Raw genomic sequence first — 21,905 nt, 5'->3', positions numbered from 1 at the left:
GAATCTTGCAGTTTGTTAGACTAATGTGATAGACTGCAGGAACAGCCCAAGGTACGAAGGGTGAACCAAGACTTCCATTACCTGATTGGAGGGCGCTTTTGGATGGAATAGGATGAGATTTCTTGCAACGGGAACGTAGCCCAAAAACTGAACTATGGATCGGAAGTCTTCGTGGACACCCTCGGGGCCTTCTTCTTCTTCCTCCTCCTCTTCTGGTGGCTGTTGTCGGGGGAGAGCAGGTTGAGAGGAGGTTTTTTTTCGAGGCTCGCCCCATTGTGTGGGTGACAGGAAAAGCACTTTTAGCAGGAACATTTTCGGCACGCTGGGTGGATGTGATGGCTGCTGCGAGGCTTTCACAGTCGGTCGAAGATAGCCCTTTCTTTTTTTGGTTGAAAATGCAGAGGCGTGTCTGTGTGTAAATGTGTCATACGTGTATGCGCTTGTGTATGCACAGGCTCTGTATTTTGATCCGTTGTGTATTGTTTAAGCCTCTGTGCCAATTTTTTTTTATCCATAACCATCAACAACTGTCCAGGCTAACAACTGTTTAAAAACATGCAAAGAGTGCAAACCTTCAGCAGTCCTCAACAATTCTTGAACTTATTTGTATTCAGCTGTCCTACAGTTTATTTTTATAGAAATAAGTTATTTCTTACAAATGGAAAAAAGGCCATGTTTAGTTCACTCATATTGGATTTCTGGATTTTTGCTTTTGTCTGAGATCTTCTCACTGGTATGAAGTGTATTGAAAAACTAATATGTTGCACACTTTCATGCTCCACTCACAGTTTAGCAACAGTCAAATCAGAGTGAAAGTCTGCAGGTTGTTTGCTTGTGTTTCCAGCATTTCAAGTCAAAGTTGATCACCCCTCTCAAACAGTCCCGATGAAGCAGATATTTCAAACATTTTTTCCAAACTGGATCTGCGATTGATGCGCGTTAGGTCATGGTTATAGTAACGGATCATTAAGTTAGAGAGTATTTAAAATGTAAACCAATGTTGTAAGGGGCTTTAAACAAACAGAAAACTTTAACTTTATCATAAGAGTCTTCCAACAGCAGAGATTTTAGCATCCTGTAGGTTAAGATAAGATGACAGCGTTCCCACACCTTAAAAAATCCAATTCAAGGACTTTTCAGACACAGAAATTCGAGCACCCAACACGGCGCATCAAGGTTAATCACTGTTACAGCGCTGAGAACTTTATAATGAGAATGTAGCGGGCTTTAGAGGAGCTCGCAGGCAACAATTAAAAAGAGAGAGAGGCTTGACCGCGTGAACTCTGCTCAGTTGTGCTGCTGTGTAACAGAGAGACACACAGACAGCGGAACGTGTTTCCCCTCAAATTCACAAACCTTTAAGTCTTCAAGGGCCTGTGCAAACCCTGAGGTTATTTCTGTATTTTTGTGTGGTGAAAATGTTTAAATCTCACAGACGTCAGAGTTGTGAGTCCCATGTCACGTTCACATTACAAGTTTTGACCTGGCTGCCGTGTGGGCAGGTGGAGGGAAATGGTGGTGGAGTTACAAGCAAGAAGATGGCCAGGACAGTAAGCACGACACTGCAGTAGACCTTGGGACTTTCCAGCCATGTCTGTAGAGACTGTAAAAGCCGTTTTACGCACAAACATAATCTTTTCTCGAACCCGACAAGTGCTTTTTGTGCCTAAACCTAACCCGGCCATGAGCAGAGTGTTGTCACAGCAGGAAATAGAAAATGTTACTTCTCAAGTTTCATTATACCCGTGGTTTGCAAAAATGTACATTGCCGACATGTAACTTGGTGGTTAGGTCAGGCGCCATGCCCCCCAGCTGGAAGAAAACATTTCAAGAAAAGTCTGAAGACTCGAAGTTGAACCCCTTAACCCTGATGACATCACGAGGGCCTTTCTTGACTTGAAAAAGCTTCTCCACAGTCACGGAAAACACTCCACAGTACAAAGTCTGAGGAAAACTACTGTGCTTCCATCACGCTAAACTAAACCAGCGCCCTTTATTATTAAAGACTGTTTGGCATGAGGATATAACATTGTGTGACGCTGTCATACTACTTTTTAAGTCACCAGAGTCGAATCAGTTTGCATTCATCCCCAACATCAATCCGTCCACCGGCTCTCATGAAAGTCAAACCTGCCGGGAGAAAACAGAGCGGCAGCCTCTCATCACAGCACCGAGAGTGAACCAGATCCTTGCTCTCTCTTTGTTGATGCCACGGCGAAGGCTTACACATGAACGCCACCCACTAGTCCTCATTCTCAACACCAACATATGGCAACTAACAAGGGCCTCGGGCATTTCCTATTGGTCGCTGGCCTCGCTGACATCATTTCACTTCTGTTGATGCCAGTAACCCACACACTGGAGCCTCACACTTACGCTGTAATCACTTCGATGATCTGGAGGCCCTGACCTTTGCACACTCACGTCGCCTTTCTTTCGCCGCGCACGCAGGAATTAGTTTCGTTCGCAAAAACAAGCCACAGTACACAACACGCACGTGGGGGTGAGTCATCGTCGCACGTGGACGGGCAGTTATTTGCCTTTAATGTTGGTGATTTAGTTCCCGTGAGAATTGAGAGAGCCGGCCATTCTTCGCCCTCCTAATGAAGAACATTGTGTTATGAGAAATGGAAATGAACAAATAGATAAACAAGGACATGACCTCGGTGTCCTCACTGGCAGTTTACGGCCCTCCGCGTGATGAATTTACGGCTGTGGAATTGTTCAGAAAGCTTTTTATAATAAAGCTGTCCCGGGGAGAAGAAAGATCTTTCTCTCATTAGCGATTTTATTATTTATGCTTTGTCGAAACACAGTTCAACAGGACGAATTTCGGTGATTGGAAATGCAAATCTGTACTTAGGGTAATTTTCTCGGACAAGGTTGAAAGGAACGATGAACATAAATCTCGCGGAGGAAGAAGCCTTTGTGATTCAAAGCTCGCAGATAGTTTTGATGTGAGCGTCGGATGGACTTTTCCCTTTTCTGGCGCCTGAATAGTCATTTTGCGAAGGTGTTCACTATTGTTTCTGCTGCTCCTTCAACAAATCACCCCATACTTGACCGCCGCCATTCTTGATCCCCCTTTTCTCATTCATTCTCTTCTCATTTTTGCATTTTTTTTTTCTCCGGCTCCTTCTGCTCCTCACTCTCTCTCCCTGCGAGTCATTAGCCGTGTGCCCTGACTGTGGCCGGGCCCCCGAGGCGGCGGGGCTACAGACAGATGGCAGCGCAGTTGTAAAGCCAGGGGGGTAAAGTGAGGAGGTTAGCTGGCGTGGCAGCGGGTAAAGGAGGTGGTCCATTCAAGGGCACATTGTCGGTTGCCTCGGTGGATGGAGAAGCGCGGCTGGAGCGAGGAGCCGAGGCCCTGTGAGGCGATGGGGCGGTCAAGGGTCAGTCCGGTGTAATTTGTTTTATTGTCGGAAACGTTAGACAGTGATGTATGAATATTTTTTGCTGTTAGCCACGGGTTTGTTTAGAGGCGCCGGCAGCCGATACAGCTTAGTAAGGGAGAGTCTAGCCGTGCTCACCGAACGCTAACACTAGCATGCTCACAACAACGTCCAGGAACAGGGCCAAGTTTTGCGGCCATTTTGACACAGTGGCCAAATGGCGTAATTATGACAACGCGTGACACATACTGGCTCCATTAGTGTACGCTGTGAATGAATCTTCATCATAGAAAGACTTGTTAACGGACCGTGTTTGCAGTTTGAGGTGTCCAACGGTTCTATAGAAGTCTTTTACAAGCGTTATGCATCTTGACTTGAAGGAGAATTTTTCCACTGCAAGTGGCGACTGTGGGCTGCGCAACTTGGAAGCTATGCCGAGGATCTAGGTCATTTTATACCCAGGATGTTGAACTTTTTTGCCTTGAATTTTTTATTTAATTCAGAATAATATGGCCTCCTCGTCTGACGCTGTATCCAGATTTCCCTTATTGGATCCATGGCTCACAACAACCATGCTAGCATGCTAATGTTTACCGGGTTGAAGATTTTTGCCTATCGTATCAGTTTGCTCATGTGGATTGCTACAATTTTTTTTTTTTAATTCAATTTGCCGCAATCAGATTAAATAAAACTCTAATTTAGATAATCAAAACAAATGTTAAATACAGCTCCAATAATCAGCCAGGCAGGTAATTGGTCAACTGATAGTATACAATATGTACATACATACACATAAATGTATTTAATGCAGGATATCTCTACTTTTACTCAAGTAAAACTTTTTGGTACTTTTTTACAGCACTGAAAATCATGAGGATTCATCATCTGGGAACCATGAATGTCTGGTAATCCATCAGGTAGATGTTGAGATATTTCAGTCTGGACAAACCGGGAAGACTGGACGTTCTTAGAGCCACCTGAATGGCTGCAAAATAAAACATTTAAAGGAGCTCTGTGTAACAAGTTGTAGCACCTTACACACATTAAGAGCAACCGAGGCTAACGTGAGTTTAGAAAAGGAGTCAGCTAACATACACAATCCACCGGCATCCAGCACAACACCGAAGCTCCACAGAGCTCCTTTTTAAGTGTCAGGCAAATTTCTTCAAATGCCTCGGCTAACCAAATGAAAATAGAACTGTACTCATTTTAAGTTATTAAATGTCGTACTGTAACTCAAAGGACAAATAGTATTTCCTGCTCCACTTGACAGCCCTCCACAACCTTTTCAGCAGCGCTGTTCCAGACATCTGAGGGCTGATTGTGCTTGTGCTCATAAAAAGAGTCGCTGTTATTGACACATTTGTGTCCCACTAGATTAATCCTCAGTCGCCGTTTTGTTCTGTCTTTTAATGCTGGAGAATAAGAGACAGCTTTAAAAACACAAGCCCACTCATCAGATGGGCATGTCAGGTGATTCAGCAAGGCAAGGCTTTCCCCTTGTGCAGGCTCACTGCTGAAACTATGCCGTTGATATTACACTACATCCCACTGTGAATCCCTTTCATTGTAAAAATCTGAAAAGGTCAGGAACCGATTCAGCTGCATTTGCTGCTCGCTCACAGTCTTTGTCGGCGTCGCAGCAGGGAGACCGGGTGTGCGGCGCTTCGTCATTGATAAAGTTGCACTTCAATGCTGGACCACAGTACAAACACGTATCTGTTTGCTAGCTCACCTTAGGCACTTGGGAGGGGGGATGTGCTGTGTGTGTGTGTGTGTGTGTGTGTGCATGTGGGGGAGAGATCTTGTGCTCCTGAATGTGCTGACAAGCTGGTTAAGTGGGGTGTGGTCCCCGGTGGCACACTAACACTCTCTGTTGGAGCTTTCTTGCCAAGTCACATTATCATATTGCCCACTTTACTCTGCTCCCAAATTGTCCCTGAGTTCGCGCCGCACTAATTCAGCATTGGGATTTCATGTTTGCCAGCATTCCTGAGGTAATTTTTCATGAATTATGTGACGTTTTCTGTTTGGGGTTTAATCTTTTATCTCGCGTAAAGCCGTGACACCGCCGCCCGATTGGGATGGCAGCGTGCAGACTTGTGTCGGAGAGGACTACGGGCGGACGGCAAACAGGCTATTGGTCCACTGCATCGGCATGACACATGGATTTAATAAATCCTATTTAGCACTGGCATATTAATTAGAACCGCGCATCAACCCCACATGGTGCATGTAGTCCATTCATGCTTATCTGGTACACACTTCCATACATCCTCATCCGGGCGAGGATAAAGGAAATCTCCATGTGCCTGCGCATGTTTTTTTTCACCTAATTCCCATGCTTTGCCCAGACTCCTGTCATTTTCCTCTCAACAACCACCCCTTCTATGAAAAATGAAGAGTTACTTGATATGCATTATAAATAGCCGCTCCGTGATTGGATGAGCCCACATTCTCCTGCAAGCTCTTCCGTATAGCAACAGCCCCCTCCCATCTCTCCTTCTCGCCTCCTCTCCCTGGAATCCCCCTTCTCTCCTCCTCCTCCTCCTCCTCCCCCCACCCCACCTTCTCCTTCCCGCTTTCAAAAAATGCAGACAGATCTCGTTCCTCCATGTGGCTTCACCCCCTTACCCACAATGCACCGGGTGCTGCCACTGGCTTTAGATGTGGCAGGCAGTGTCTGTGTATAGGGGGGCTCCTCTGCTCTCCTCCTCTCCTCTGAGCTACAGGCTGGCTCGCTCCTCCCGCTGGCTCCCTCTGCTGCGGCAGCATCTGGATGTGGTCGCCATGGCAACAGCAGCGGGCCTGACCCCACCTCCTCCTCCTCCTCTTCTCCCCCCTTCTCTCTTCTCTCTCCACACACACAAACACAACGCCTCTCCCCCTCATACCCCCCCCCCTCCTTCTCTTAAGCTTTTTTTTCTCTCTCTCTCTCTCTCTGCGCGACTGGGTGCGCTTCCTTCGAGCTTGACCTGGATTCTGCGTGCGGCGCCATGTCTGCCACGCTGCATGTGTGACAGAAGTGACGATGACACGGTGAGACGGGTGTGCATGGTCAACTGACCTGTTTCCCCGGAACTTTTACGGTCAAACGCTAAACTGGAAATTTCCTCCTTTCATCTATCCTCCTTTACTTCTGCCTCTTTTTTTCTGTCTTGCAAGTAGTTTACCTTTTCCACTTGTCTGCCTGATGCTCCCCTGCCTCTCACCGCCACCATTTATTCTATTTTCCTTCCTCCTCTCTTCCTCTTTCTCCTTTTCTTTCTTGGTTCTTTTTTCTTTGTTTCACACTCCCTCTTCCTTTCCACCTTTCTTCTTTTCTTTCCTCTTCTTGTTCCTCCTGTTCTTTCCTAGTGTCCTCTCCTCATCACTCCCATCACTACCTACTCGCTTTCCCATGTGCCTCAGGGAAGAAGCAAGGAGCGGCAAGAAAAAAAAGAGAAAATGAAAAGGCGTCAGCTGTATATTCCCTCCTCCATCACTGTACTCCATATCACACCCTGAGCCACTCTGTACCCCCCCACCCTCCTCCTCCTCCTCCTCCTCCTCCTCCTCCTCCTCTCCCCAACCTCCCCCATCACAAATCCTCGGCTCCTCCTCAGCTGAATATTTGAACAAAGATATCAGCCTCCCGAAGGCAGATATCGCTGTGTTTTTTGTTTTTTTTTTTGTCACATTGACGTATGTAGCTGTTGAATACATGACAAGTGCTGTACATTTCCTCTTTCTTGGCTTCCTTTGTGACCGCATGCGGGCAGCCCGGCAGTGATGTGCGCACATGGATCTGCAGACCCACACTTTTGGCTGCTATGAATCACAGCCATCATTCATTGGAATACAAGTTTACATTTGGAGGGAGAGGAAAAAGCTTCTCTGTGCAGGGAGAGCTGCACAGTGGACGGGGACAGCTCATTCATTAATACAGATGAATTGGTAACACTTCATTTCACAGGTCGGGATATTTCATGGCCAGTAGGTGGTAATTACCCAGCATTTGAAATCTCTTCGAAACTAGCCCCGCATTACCACAATGATTATATTTAGAATGTCATATTATTTATGAATAACATTCTTCTATTTTCTAACAAGCAATCAATGAGCAGTTGTTAATGATACATTTCCTGGAAACATCCAGCCAGTTTTGGCTAACTGGTTGCACTGGACGGTGTGTTTGGTGTTTACAGCACTAGCACAGGAGCTTTGGACTGCTGGGAGGAAGAGGTTTTGGGATCTGCTGCTACTTGGTTAGCATGCTAGCATGTATCAGTTGGTGATTATAATAACATGATGCGAGAGAGAAGTTTCTCCATAAACTGAAACAAAATCTGTTGAATATTTTCTGAATTTTCCTTTGCAAATGGCACTGAAATAGAGAGCATACCTCCACCAGAAGCGTCACTCGCAGATACCAGCCACCGAACTAGGCCTGATTTATTTTCCCCATCAAGATTCATGCTTTATTCCCTGAGAAGTTGATGAAAGTGTCGCAAAAATACGCCCGATCTCATGATTTAAAAGGAAGTGAGAAATGTCCCTGGATCTGTCTTGTTAAAACGGACCCGCACCAAAAGTTTAACGGGGTCTCTTCCTGGCTGAGGAAATTAGTTGTTGTACAGTCCAGGTGAAAACATAACTTCCTCGGCAGACATGATCAGCTCGCTAACTCACTTTGTGATGCTTACAGCATGTCTTCCGTGTGCCTTTGAGTTGATGTGTATTTTCATTAGCCTATTTTATGTGAACCCAGGGAAGGTCAAGGGAGCGCTGTGCGGGAAACCAAAAAATGCAGAACAATAGCATGAAGTTAGGAAACATGAAAGACATGAACACATTTTTGGGATGCAATAAGTAAAACACACTGCATGCCGTCCATGTTCAGTGCCTGTTGTCTGCCGCTGTGGAACACCTTGCAGAGATATGTGCGCCTGTGGGAAAAACACTGATCACTTGGAGGACGAGGAGGGAGGGCAAAAACACCCAGCAGAGGAGTCATACATCTGGAAAAAAAAAAAGTTTTATTTTGACGGCCGACAAAATAAAACAATCAGGCCTGTTTTTTCCGGGCAGCCGAGTCTGATGCTGTTTCTGGGAAAAAGCGGCGAGGCTGGCACACCTGATGGTCTCGGGGGGGGGGAGGCTTCTTTTGTAGTCTTGTGAGTCTCTCTGTGTCTGTGTGCTCTCGCGTTCCCTCCAAATTTGGAGAGCAGGAGTTATTTATTTTGATGCGTGATGTGTTCCTTGGTGGGAGGGGATTCGCGGGGAAATAACAGGCGTGAGGGAGTGGAGTGTGCCTTCATCGGATTAGTCCTTCTAATTCAATCTGTTCACAGCACTTGGAGTCCATCATGGTTTATTCAGTAAGGTGGGCATACTAATTGTGCTCTGCTTTGTCTCTCCCCCCCCTCCCCCTGTCTCCTCTCACCTACTTCTCTGTGATCCTCCCTCCACCCTAAACCCTTCACACTCGTTGCCCTCGTTTTCCCCACTTCACACCCTCGCCCACTCCTCCCTCACCCAATTTCACTCCTCTTGAAACAACTCCCAACCCTCCCCTGGGCTTCTTCCCCATCTCCCATCTCCACTGTCCACTGCAGTAGAGTTGGTGGACCAGCAGAGGGTGCTGCGAACCGGCTGCCTGGTGAGCGGGGTCCACACTCCACCCATCCGACGCAACAGCAAGCTGGCCACCCTGGGGCGCATCTTCAAGCCCTGGAAGTGGAGGAAAAAGAAAAACGAGAAGCTCAAGCAGAGTTCCACAGGTACGACGTGCATGTAGATTTCCAGGTTCACGTCCACAAACAGTGAGAATTCAAACATGTTACTCTGCTCGAAATGAGATAAAAGCAGAGATAAAACCCTAAACCCAACCCTATGAAAACACATTTCACTGTGTTCTGGAAACCCCCCTGTCAGAACAGTGGTAAGCTCAGTTACATCGACCTGCTGGGGATTTTCAAACGCTTCCTGGTGTTTACTCCGTAACGTGACGGTAACACACGAGAGACAGATAGCAGCAACAATGGAACGCTTATTTATATAATTCAGTGAGCTTTTGTTAAATAAAAAAAAGGATTAAAAGGAAACAAAATATTGCTTCAAAAGAGCATTAAAAGATATACATTTTGTAAAAAGCACAAAGCACATACAGCAGAGTAAAGCAAAAAGATATGGAAGTAGCCAGGACCCTGTGTTCATCTCTTTAGACCATCAGACAGAGAACCAGCCAGTGGAGCTCAGTCACAAACATTAGACATCACTTCCCTGTTGGAGTGACCAGAAGTCAAATAATCCCAGTTTGCTCCCAGCCATTCATTCGGATGTCTGAATTGCGTAAAATGATAATGCAAAAATACAATCAATTCCACTGATACAGTACACAGCGCCCTTGTGGGCCTGCTTTTAAAAAGCAGCCATAGCAGGCATCTGTACTATGTCGAGTGTTGTATTTGCTGAACACCAGGCTAATTGTGATGCTCTGGCTGTCATGGAGAGCGCTATTGAATCAAGGTGACACAAAGAGTCACAAAGAATGACACTTAGGGAAATGTTGACAGTGTCTGTTGACAGTGTTTCAGCGTGTCCCTCCACATGGTGCTCTTACTCTGCTCCCAAACAGAAACATTTACTCTGGGAAATGTAGTCCCAGGAAGTACTTTTCAACAATCTAAAAGGTTCTTTCAGGCTTTTTGTTGTCTGTGTTTCCTCCACAGTTGAAAGACTACGACGGCCCTGAAGTGCAAAAAACAACGAGAAAAACATGGTTGCGTTTTGCTATTTTGTGTTTTCTGGCAGTGTTTTTCTATTTGTGATTTGCACTTGAAGGCCACTGCTTAAGAACCATTTTCAACCAAGAAAACAACAGTGAAACAAATAAAATTACAATAATATAATAACTATATTATAATAACCTGTTGTACACAAAAACAAACTTTGCAAAGCTTGCGGAGGCAGACTTTTAAAAGTGCCGGCTGTAACAAAATGCTGCGAGTACCCGACCAATCACAAATGTGCTCCAGTGTTCATGAACTTTTGGAAAGCCAGGGACTTTTTGGGGGGTAAATAATATCAGCTGAACTTAATTTAGACCCTGGTCCCTGAAATGGACTGATTTTCTCCAAAAGTTCCAGCCTGCAGTGAAGTGAGGCTGTACAGTATGTACCTGAAACATCAGAAACCAAGAAAGTCAAATGATCTCAAACAACACAGGAATCACCACAGCTGCACATCATTCTCCACCTCTGATCCGTCCCTAGATGTAGCATTATCCAGCAGTCTTCTATGCCACGACCCACACTCCCCCACCCAGGGCTGCTGCTCAGACGGCGGGGTCCTGCTCGGAGGATTCGGGGGACCCCTGAACACGCACCTCACAGTCAGCAGCGTGGAATACCTTGGTCCTGAGGAGGAGCATCCCCCTCCAGGTGGGTCAATCCTTTTCGCTGTACTCTCCCATCAACTAGTCAATGGACATGATTGAGCCACAGAAGCAACAGGCAACAGGAAAAATGGATTTGTAAACTGGGTGGGTGTCTTTTTTTTCTGTAGGATCATGGTAGATCAATACAAGAGCGTGTGAGATTGCTGTGATCAATTTGACGAAATACTTGAAACAACCTGAATAAAGAGGGAGGGGTTATTTTTTATGCTGCTTTCTTTGACCAAGAAAACCTGCTGCTGAGTAATTATTTGATGAATTAATTGTGATTTCATCATATTCACAAAGTTGTGAATCAGATGTTGCTGACACATTTGTGTTTGAATCGAACCTCCACAAATGAACCACTGGAGGGCAGCAAAGACATTTCAATGACATTGTTTGCTGCCACTCTGTAAGAGGGCCACAAGCAGGTCATGTTTACACCAGTCGTGCCAGTTATAACCAGGCTGTGATGCACAGTAATTGCTGCATAAATGCCTGAGCTGCCTCATAAGCTGTTTCCACCAGCTGCCTGCAAATGTGACTTTTTTTTAAAACAAACTGAACTCTGTTTTGCTGCAGTAGCTGCCCCTCTCCAGGACTGTGAACGGGTGGAGGAGAACCTGCAACTACAGGATGAGGACGGTGGCGAGGAGCTGCACCCTGCCGGGGATCTACCTGAGGGGCTGCAGGACCTGGGCGAGCAGATGGAAGACAGACCAGAAGAGGAGATTCCTCCGGGAACTTCTCCACCACAAGTACCTCCGAAACTTTTGCCCCAGCTGAGTGGCGGAGATGGTGAGTGTCTTGTGTGTCACACACAGTGGAAGTGCTTCACCGAGCAGCTGTATGAAGCCTGATTCTGTTCAGTTTGACCTACAGATGAAGAAAATGTGAACAGAAAAATATAAGAAACACAGATGTTTCCATACAGAGTAGAAGAGATTCCAAGACGTATATATTGAATATACAAATTTTGTTTGTCTCTTATATTTGAATTGTACCTCACTGGGCCTCGGACAGCAATCCAGTATCACAGCAGCTCCCGAAATAGTGACAAAAATCAATCTAAAGAATTTGTGTACACTGGCAAAACTTGGGGCCAAAAAAGGACCAATTGAGTCCATGTACACAATTTTGAAATATTAAAATATCTTTTCCAGCCTTAGCCACAGTGGTACACTGTGTTGAAACCCTCAGAGAACGTTGAAGGAGAAATGTCTCTTTGGTGGAACTGCTGACAGCTCATAGACCTCTGAAACACGACAGGTCGCCACAACTAGACCCTGTTTTGAGTTGAAACGGCTTGGTTGATTTAATCTTTAAAGATGTGATATGTAATCTCACAGTCAGTGTACACAAAAATCAGTGTAAAAGCACACAAAAGGTGTACTTGAGTTAAAGCAAAGATACCATGTTAAAATATCACTGTGGTAAAAGTCAACAATTCAAACAGTACTAAAGAACAATACATACTGGCTAAAGTGTCAAAGGTGCAAGTAAAATTAAGTTATACATATATTTACATGCATGTATATGCATGTATATCGGATCCACCTCCCGTGGAATAGAGTCAAAATTCCAGTAAGCACAAATGTAAATGTGTTTCCCAAACTATCCTGAGATTAACTCCAGCCTGCACGACACGATGAGGTTCAGAAATTGAAAAATAGAGAGGTTCTGTTAATTCACCTCCTGTTCATCCCTCCCTCCCAGATTCAGGTCCTGTGTCGCTCCCCACTCACCTGCCCAACTCCTACCTCCCCAAGGAGCCTCCACCCAGGGCCACAGAAAGCCTGTCTTCAATGACCCTGCCGCTGCGAGGGCCCCTGGGCAACTCCTCAGGGTCCCCACATCTAGGCAATATGATGCACCCTCCCATGCCCCCTAGCTGCATCATGGAGGAACTGCAGAGAGCCTTCGCTTCCAAGAACAGACAGGAGAGGTAAGTCCTCAGGTTGACCTCAATGCTAGTGCTGGCTTTAATGGATGGATTAGCCCTTTTAATAGAATATGTTTGTGATAAATATGTTGAAAATCTGTATTTAAATTCCAGATGTTACTGCTACAAACTTTAATTTGTCTTCTCAGCGTCCACGAGGGGTGTGAGCAGGGCTCACCCCCGAGGCTCTGGTGTTCGGACGGACGGCTCTCCCGTTCCTGCAGCTCCGAGAACCAACACACATCGTCGTTGGGCGGCGGCTGTGTGGGAGGCGGAGGCTCCGACTGGCCCAAGAAGGAGGCGGAGGAGAACAAGGAGAACGTGCGGCTGGACCAGTGCTTCTCCAACACCTCAGGCCTCCCCACTGACTTGGAAGGCTGGAACGACTCCGTCATCTCTGGTGGGTTGAAGTGTGGCTCACAGCACGGTCTGTGAACACTGTGACATTCACACACTTTTTAGTTCTTTTGTTTGGCTCTGTACATTACACGCTGGATTTAAAAAAAACAATGACTACGAGGTTAAGGTTTGCATGTGTTAACGTCTGCTCTCTGAGAAAAATGCAAATTTGTCTGTGCATGTTGTGTACTTCAGTAGGGTGACATCTTAAACTGACCCCAGCAACTTGAACCTAGAGAAAACTATAATATACGGGAAACCTTGGGGCTCCTTAGATCAAGCAACTCCTGAACACTCACAGGCTTTACAGAATCTGCATCATAACATCTGCAAAATATGCATGAAACATTCCTTAGATCAATAGTAGGAACATTGTTCAAGGAATAAAAGAAAAAAAACTGACATGTAAATATCCCTCTACCCTCCAGAAAGCCAGTAAATAAAATAAATTGGTCCAGATCATCACTCAGATATGCTGTTTGGGGGCCCTCTGGTGGCTTCAGGAGCCTGATGCAAACGGCACAGTCTGCATGTAGCAAGAGTCTAAACTTTGCCTCAACTTTCTTCATTAAATCAGTAAATATTGAGTGTGACACGGTTGACACATTGAACCTGTTGCTCTGGGTCTTTGGGGCAGTACACTCGTTTGCACGGTTGTGCAAACATAACAATCTCAGACACCCTTAAAGTGGAGAGTTTAGACTTTAACCTTATAATCATTGTTGAATTTCAGAGCAAAAAACAACAGAATGTCTGTCCAAACACTCCCAAACTGCAGTGTGAGTAACAATGAGTTGGTGTAGATGTTTGCTGAGATCGAGTGGTCATTGGCATTTGGGGTGAGGGATGAGAAGGCTCACTTCATTTACAGTAGGGTTTTGCATGATAGCATGTTGAGAGTCCCCATTGTGTTGATGTGTGTTGATGCGTGGTTGCAGGCACACTTCCTCGCAGGCTAAGGAAGGAGTTGCTGGCTGTCAAACTACGAAACAGGCCCAGCAAGCAGGAGCTGGAGGACAGGAATATCTTCCCAGCAAGGAGCGACCAGGAGCGCCAGGAAATCCGCCAGCAGATCGAGATGAAACTTGCCAAGTAAGAAATTAAGTAGTCTTTACATTTCCATCTTTGTGTTTGGAGTTTTGAGAGACGAACACAACTTTTTACTTGTTTGCAAAATGTGTTCTGTTGTCAGTGAAGTACCCTTCTCGCTTTAATCCGTTAATATTACCGTGGTGCAACGATGCAAACCGCTGGCAGGTCTGGGCGGGGCTCTGGTGCATGGTAAGCCTCCAGTATATGCTTATTGCCTCGGTTACATAACAGCCCACAGTAGGAGGTGAAAGAAAATCAGATCATCTAATTGTTTCGCACAGACTTGATTTATGTTGTGTAACCCGCCACCGCTGGGAGGAGAGTGTTTGGGTGTAGCGCTTTTTTTTTTTTTTTTTTTTACTTGCAGCCAATCCTCACACTGGGAAGTCTCTCTATTATATTTCAACCGTGCTAAAAAACTAAAACTGAGAAGAGGGGAAGTGGGGAGGTGGTATATCTATTCAAAACCAGATGGAATGAAGTCCCGGAAATCCTTGGGCACAAGAATCACCCCGGTGTTGAGTAAATTCCTGGATGCCCACATAAAGAACAAAAGCATTCTCACAGTCTCTGGAGGGCAGCGTGTTCAGACAGACGCTGCCTCTCCTGCCAGGAACACGAATAGAACGCCTTGCTTTTCTAACACAGCTGAGAAAAAACGTAGCGTCCGAAGATTCCGGCGGCAGAAATCTCGTGTGTGAATGTGTCACAAGACCCCGGCTCTTTTTAACACCAGCGTATCAAACCAGGGGGCACGCCACATAGTTACATAACCCCGCTGTGCAATAACACACGGCGGAGCGTAGAGAGCCGCCCACACCTTCTGGAGAACGAGATCTATCGTCTGCCTGCGAGACGTCTAAGAATACTGCCTCCCCGATCTATTCCTGGTATTAACTGGGGGGGGGACACATCTTATTGTTGTTCTAGAGAAAAGCAGTGTTCACAATGTTCACCGGCTTATGTAAAAGGTGAGGTGAGGATGGAGCACGGCTGTTGGCTTGCATGATGCGGAGCGAGCAGGGTGTGTGTCTTCAGAGACAGACAGGGTCCCACCTGTGGCACAGCAGTGAGCTTGTTATGTAAAGACAAACTGAGAGGTTCAACAGATTTACCCCGTGATTTATAGTTGTTTAAATGTCTCCACAAGGAAGGAAGAAATTAATGGTTTCAGGAGGATCAACAAGGATTCGTAGGGCGGCTTTATTTGGCCGCTTCGTGCTGGAGAAGAAACCTAAAATGATTGCTCTGTGCCGGGATTTTATAAGCTTCACGCAAAGCCAGCAGCTCAAGTTTGCTGCCTGCATTAAAATAAGTTATTTAAATATGATTCTTCCACCTACAGTGTATGTAAGAAAATGCTTTTTCATCCTGGGGTTCGGTATATGAAAACACTGAAGGCATACTGCACCATTTTGGAAGGAAATCCTGGCTAAATATAGCTCAGTGGGTGAAGAAGAGGAGGAGAAAGGAAAAAAAAGAAAGAAAAAAGCTAATTTCCACCGGGAATTCATGCTGAATGACAAAACAATCCATCACACACTCCTCCTCTGGATTTTCTCCGGGTGACTCCCACCACAGATTCAATCAGCTCCCTTTTATTTATTTTTTTATTTCACCATCCCACCCGCAGCTCCCATGAAAACCCACTGCTGCATTTGCTGCCGATCAAGCAGAAAACGGCATCGGGTGGCTTATGGTAGATAATGACACCTTGTCTGTCCGGTGTGTCAGTGACTGATGACCTTTTCTATCTTTAGAGACTCCCCTCCTGGCACCGGTGCTGCAGCCGCACTCCACTGTTTCTAATCTTAGCCGCTGGCACTGTTCAATAATGCATCTCCCCTCACGCTCTCACCTCTCCACAACCGTGTTGTCGGGGAGTTATAGCGGCAGAAATAATGTGGGGGGAGGACGAGCAGGTGGGGGCTGCTACTGTACTTGAAAAAGGAAGAATGCTGGGAATGGCCATTTTTGTCTCCCTGCACAGTTGGCAGCTGATATAAAGCCTGACTGAAAGCCTCTGCCACCCACTCGCTGTTGTTTTGTTTTTTTTGTTTTTTGGTTTTTACTCCTTTGTTTGGATTTTTCACTCCTCCCTTGGCTGGCAGAGTTAGGCTTTCTATTCTAACTCATTTTATTACGGAACATCCTGAGCAGCAAATGGAAAACCCCATATGACAGCAGGCGTTTCTGCGTCATCGTGGTGTACCCTGGGAAACCTTTGAAACTCTTATTTCAGCAATTAAAACGCGGATGTAGTGAGCGATGGTGAGAAGGAGGCGCCCTGAGTCAGTGATATTCTCGGTAGTCCCAAGTCAGCGGTGTGAAAAGCCCTCAAGATCATTTTTGAGAAGAATAATGTAAGCACTTACATACCGCACTGTGAAATGAGTCCACCGGGTCAGACACAGTAACTTTATTTAAAGCAACACTATGTAACTTTCTGCAGAGAGACAGTTGATTTTTGAGTCTCTTTCCATCCCATCCATCGCCTGTAACGCTCACCCTCTGCAGGGTGTGCGGTGGGATGGAGTCAATCCAGGCTAACATTGGATCAAGTGGTGGGCTACGCTCGTCAAATACCAAGTTGGGTCTTCCATGTTGGACCTGAACTGTTAACCCAAAGCGCATTTTATGATGAGAATGCGACAAAACTTTTAAGACGTCACCTCATCTATGAACAGTTCTGCCTGAGTCACGTTGATAGATTGTAGATCCGTTCAGTAGTTTTTGTCTAATCTGGCTGACAAACAACCCAACAAATGGCTGCAGGTGAAAACCCCACATTCGAACGTACATCATTTTCACTGGATAGGAAGTGTATGGAAAAACATAACATGACAAGCAACAAGTCAGTAAAGCTGTCAGACAAATGTATCAGAGTAGAAACTACTATACTTCCCTCTGAGTAGTAGAGAAGAAGTACAGAGCTACATAAAAACACCCTAATATTGGATTTGGACTTGAGTAAATGATCTTGGCTACATTCCACCGCTGTCCCAAATAAACCCTTGCGAGTCACCTGAGAAGCAGCAGGCAAAGGTGAGGTCTTGTGATTTTTATCTCACAAAGTAGAAAAACCCTGACTGTTTTACTAGAATAATGTCTAATATTTACCCTGATCTCTGGTTTATTCAGCTCACTGGCAAAGATTGGAAAAAAAACGAAGGTGGCGTGTTTCTAAAAATAGCCACAGAATCTGTGTAAAGCACATTCTGCTCTGTGTGTGATAGTGAAATCCACATTAGTGTGTTGCTAGGGAGAAGTGAGAATTTCTGTGCGAGGACTCCATTGTCTCAAAGATACCGAGTGTTGTTGCTAAGCAACTCAGCGACTGGGTCAATAACACGCTGGATGGTCGTATTCACTGGGGCTTTGGAAGTGATTTTCTGTTTCATCTGTTTAAAATGTAATAGCGCCCTGAGAGCTCTGGGAACACTTTGTCTCTGTGTTTGTTTAGCGAGGAGTCGTGTGGCCAGAGAAGAGTGCTCGTGATGGCTCCGCTCCTCTCCTGATGAGTAGGACCTGATTCGATCAAAAACTATAAAGGCTTCCCCCCTTTTCATCAAAGACAGGGGAAGAGGACACAAATGAAAAGAGAAAAAGATCAAATCACATTCTGATTATGTGGAAAAACTCTGAGAGTGCTTGAGATAACTTTCTTTTCTGTTCCTTTTCTGATTTAAATCTTTGCTTGTGGAGTCGGGGAAGTCGATTGGACTCAATTTTCTGCTGGATGTCTAGTCACGCATGTGGTAATTAACACAGGCTGACTGCTGACCTGTATTCACTGTGTAAAGATATCTACAAGTCTGATTCAGTGTCTCTACTCTGCCAGTGTCACTCCTCTGAAGCAGAGAACAACCCTGAGACAAACACTTATTACATAACGCAGCAGAGTAAGGCTCCTGATGCCTTCTGTGTTTAAATGCCGGCATCTTTTGTGACACATACTATAGTACAGAGTTTAGAAGACTGAAATTATTTAAAGAGCTTACTCGGTGCCCATCTTCCCCCATGTGGCACACAGTGGGCCACTTGCTTTGTAGGTGTCCAGGTCTCAGTACATGTGACCTAACTTTGAACATTAAAGTGTCCAGCGTCATCTTGGGTGAGGGGATAAAGAGAGTCCCGCAGCGTGGTGGCATTCTGCCCCTCTCTGTCCTTTCCACCTCTGGCGGGTGAGCTGTTGGGTGTTGGCCGCGTGCCGTCTGGAGCCGAGCCCTGTTGTGCAGCTTACATTTATTATTTATACAAAAAAAAAAGTATGAATAGTTCACACGTGCAGGGGACTCCGGGAAAAAAAAAACAACAACATTTGATTTCAGAGACCTTTCGGATGCTTTGATGGCGAGGGGACACCTTTGGAATACTGTGATCTGAATGGCGGATGAAATTATTTTATATGCGATCTGAAAGTTTAAACTTGATTGTAGCAAGAATAGACGTTGGAATTGCATCAGATCATTAAAAAGGAAAATGAATCTACCAATCTATTATTTCACTCCCTGCTCGAAATAAATCATTTCACCTAGTCTGAAAAAAAAAATGTGTGTTACGTGACTAAAAATAAAATGCAACCTGACTGAAGTGAGTGTGCCAGTAGCCCAGTGTACATCAGGAGGAGGTTGGGGATGCCGTGAGTGGGAGCCCGTCGAAGCTCCGCCTACTACAAATTATGCATGCAGTAACCAGGGAAACTAGGGGAGTCGCGCCCCGCCAGCCGATCACGACCCAGTTCAAAAGCGCCCGTAGTCTGAGACGGAGAGTGTTTGCGGAGAGGATCGGCCAGTGGACAGTAAAACGCACCGGGGGCAGCTGCACCTGAGATGCAGCATCTTGACATCGACTAATAAATTGGTGGAGAATTCATCCAGCACCGGAGAATCCGCGCTTCTTCCGACTATTATTCCAGATGTGGGGAGCGCCTCTGCCGAAGCAACACAGCCGCGGTTTGGATGCGAGATGGAGACATAGGGGATTCCTCTCGAGAACGCGCACAGTGAAGAAACTACAGCCGGTTTAAAGAGAACAGAGACAGGGACAGGGACGCAGAGAGGAGACGAAAATGGTTCAAAACGTGGTTCTGGTGTTTCTCCGCAGGAGGCTGAGCCAGAGACCGAACGTGGAGGAGCTGGAGAGTCGGAACATCCTGAAACGTAAGTTCAGCCACTCCCGATGTATATTTTCCAAACTACTGTATTCAATTAAAAAATATATATCTGGGTTCATCTCTGATGGAAAACACTGAAAACAGGGCAGGATAGTGCATGAATAATAGCGCAGATCGCCCAGAGTGGTACATTATTCAGGAGAGGAGAGCGCATGAGTGCACATTCCTCCTGTTCAACTGTACAACCTGCTGGAGCTGCAGGAGCTCAGTCTGTACAGGGACCCAAGGATTACATGCCTTTACACTTTACATCAGTTTAATAACCTGAATGGTGACACTCATAATCTTCATTTATTTATTTTTTCTAAAATGGACTTTCTGACTTGTAGTCTAAATGCTGTCTTGTTTTCTTTTCCCAGAGAGGAACGACCAGACGGAGCAGGAGGAGAGGAGGGAGATCAAGCAGCGATTAAACAGAAAGGTACACATTTTCTATTGATTTTAAAAGCACTCCTGTCTGATGATAACTAACACCCAGGACAATATCAGCCTCATTCCCACTGAATAGCTCTGAATGTTTCATTTCTCGTGTGTTTCCAGCTCAACCAGCGGCCCACAGTAGATGAGCTACGAGACAGGAAGATTCTGATCCGCTTCAGTGACTATGTGGAGGTGGCCAAAGCTCAGGACTATGACAGGAGAGCAGACAAGCCCTGGACTCGGCTCTCGGCAGCAGACAAGGTGGGTGTTTGTGAAGGAACTTTTACTTGAGCTGCAATGATTAATCGGTCGGTCGTCAACCATTAAATTAATCGTCAGCTATTTTGATAATCGATTAATCTGTTTGAGCGTTTTTAGAAGACGGGACAACGTTATCTGATTCCAGATGTTTGAATGTGAATATTTCCTGGTTTCTTTACTCCTCTAGGACAGTGGGCTAAATATCTTGATGATCTGATCGACATCATCATCATCATTTCACAGACCAAACAACAAATCAATTAAATGGGAAAATAATTGCTAAATTAATAAATTAAAATAATCTTTTCTGTTTGTGACCCGGCGAATCAGTCACGACCCGACTAATCACTAACACCTCACTATTTGGGTCAGTCTAGTAACAAAATTCCCCCAAATTCTGTGATCTATTGCTCATCAAGACTATTCCCATTGCATGTAGCTGTTATCAGCTTATCTCCCAAATCCCTGGTTCTCTTTTTTTTTTTTTTTTTTTTTAGCCTGATTGTATTATCTCTTTCTCCTGCTGTCACTTTGCTGTTCAAAGGATACAGCACCACGATGGCTTAGGATGTACTTAGGGAAACACTAATGCTGTTTTTTTTTCCTCTTCTCAACAGGCTGCAATCCGAAAAGAGCTGAATGAGTTTAAAAGCACCGAGATGGAAGTGCACGCCTCAAGCAAACACCTAACGAGGTCAGTATTCTGAGGGCATGCGTGTGTACTGTGTGTTTGGGAAAATGCACTCGTGCTGTATTCTTGGCAGCAGTGGTCTAAATATAGCTCTCCTCGCTCATCCATACAGCACCGGGGAGCTAAAGATAGATGGGAGTGTTTCTAAATGGGGGTAGGCGGGGGAGGCTGTCCTCTGGAGAGCTCGTACTGCCATGCTTGGAGAAATGATAAAATGGAACGGCGTCCTTGGCTAAGCTTGTTTGGAAAAGCGGGGGTCCTTGTTGTGAGTTGTAATAGTGACCCAGAGGGGGGATTGGATGCGAGTATGTCTCCGGCCCCCTCGACACGTTTAATGGCTGTGCTAAAAATAGCTCCACAGAACTGATTAATGGCCACATTCGTAGCTGATGACAAAGACACCCTCTGCTCTCACGGTTTGTACTTCTCCCCCTTCACACACGGTCTCATCCTCATGTTCCTTCTCTGCAGGTTCCACCGACCATGAAAGCAGGGAGTTTCTTCTGTGAAGAAATGCTGAGCTGAGAATTTTTCCGACGCTGCTACAAGCTGCTCAGCGGTGACACTTCAAAGAGCCTGGAGCCTCTTCGTCTTCAGCGAGTCTTTAGCATTCTTCCAGCACCCTCGACTATCACATCAGCGGTGTGAGGGCGCAGGTGTGGGAGACAAGATGACGGTAATGTTTGCGGCAGTGTGTCCTGGAGACTACTGAACGTCGCCACACGGAAGCTGGCTGGTGGGAGAGGACTTTGGTGGAGCCTCTCTGACTCTCAGGATGAGAGTGGAGGGAGAAAAAAAACAATCTTGTCATTCAGTCAGTGTTGTTTTTTTGTACTATTTCATGGACTCCTTTGACAAGGCGGTGTGAATCCGTGTAGTGGGAGGAAGTTGTGCATGTGACCAGCTTCACCTTTTCTTAACTGATGAATAATGTGTCACTTGGACTGTGTAAAGACTGTGCAGTCTGGGGAAGGTGGTGTTCGGGGATGAATTTGATATTAACTGTACATACAGTATGTCAATCTGAATGAGACCGTCGATGTCTTCACTGAAAAGAGAATTAACCTTTGTAAGCACTACTTGTCTTCAAAATACAAGGTCTTTTTTAAGAA

The 21,905-nt window shown here is 45.6% G+C and overlaps 1 protein-coding gene across 2 annotated transcripts in view; it reads left to right on the top strand.

Annotated features, from left to right (window-relative positions):
• Positions 1-21,905, top strand: part of phactr3a (phosphatase and actin regulator 3a) — a 34,662-nt gene extending 12,757 nt beyond the window's left edge. Inside the window, exons 2-12 of one of the 2 annotated variants that reach the window (XM_037102661.1) lie at positions 8,990-9,154; positions 10,649-10,816; positions 11,398-11,610; positions 12,529-12,757; positions 12,904-13,154; positions 14,092-14,245; positions 19,352-19,407; positions 19,781-19,842; positions 19,962-20,102; positions 20,720-20,796; positions 21,265-21,905. In XM_037102661.1, the coding sequence (XP_036958556.1) occupies positions 8,990-9,154; positions 10,649-10,816; positions 11,398-11,610; positions 12,529-12,757; positions 12,904-13,154; positions 14,092-14,245; positions 19,352-19,407; positions 19,781-19,842; positions 19,962-20,102; positions 20,720-20,796; positions 21,265-21,280 (1,532 nt within the window). In that variant the 3' untranslated portion in view covers positions 21,281-21,905. Of the gene's footprint in view, positions 1-8,989; positions 9,155-10,648; positions 10,817-11,394; positions 11,611-12,528; positions 12,758-12,903; positions 13,155-14,091; positions 14,246-19,351; positions 19,408-19,780; positions 19,843-19,961; positions 20,103-20,719; positions 20,797-21,264 lie in introns of both variants that reach the window. The other variant, XM_037102660.1, reaches the window with a different exon arrangement.

This window comes from Acanthopagrus latus, chromosome 7, assembly GCF_904848185.1.
Source record: "Acanthopagrus latus isolate v.2019 chromosome 7, fAcaLat1.1, whole genome shotgun sequence".
Classification (NCBI taxonomy): Eukaryota; Metazoa; Chordata; class Actinopteri; order Spariformes; family Sparidae; genus Acanthopagrus; species Acanthopagrus latus.
This window is presented reverse-complemented; position numbering and strand designations above follow the sequence as displayed.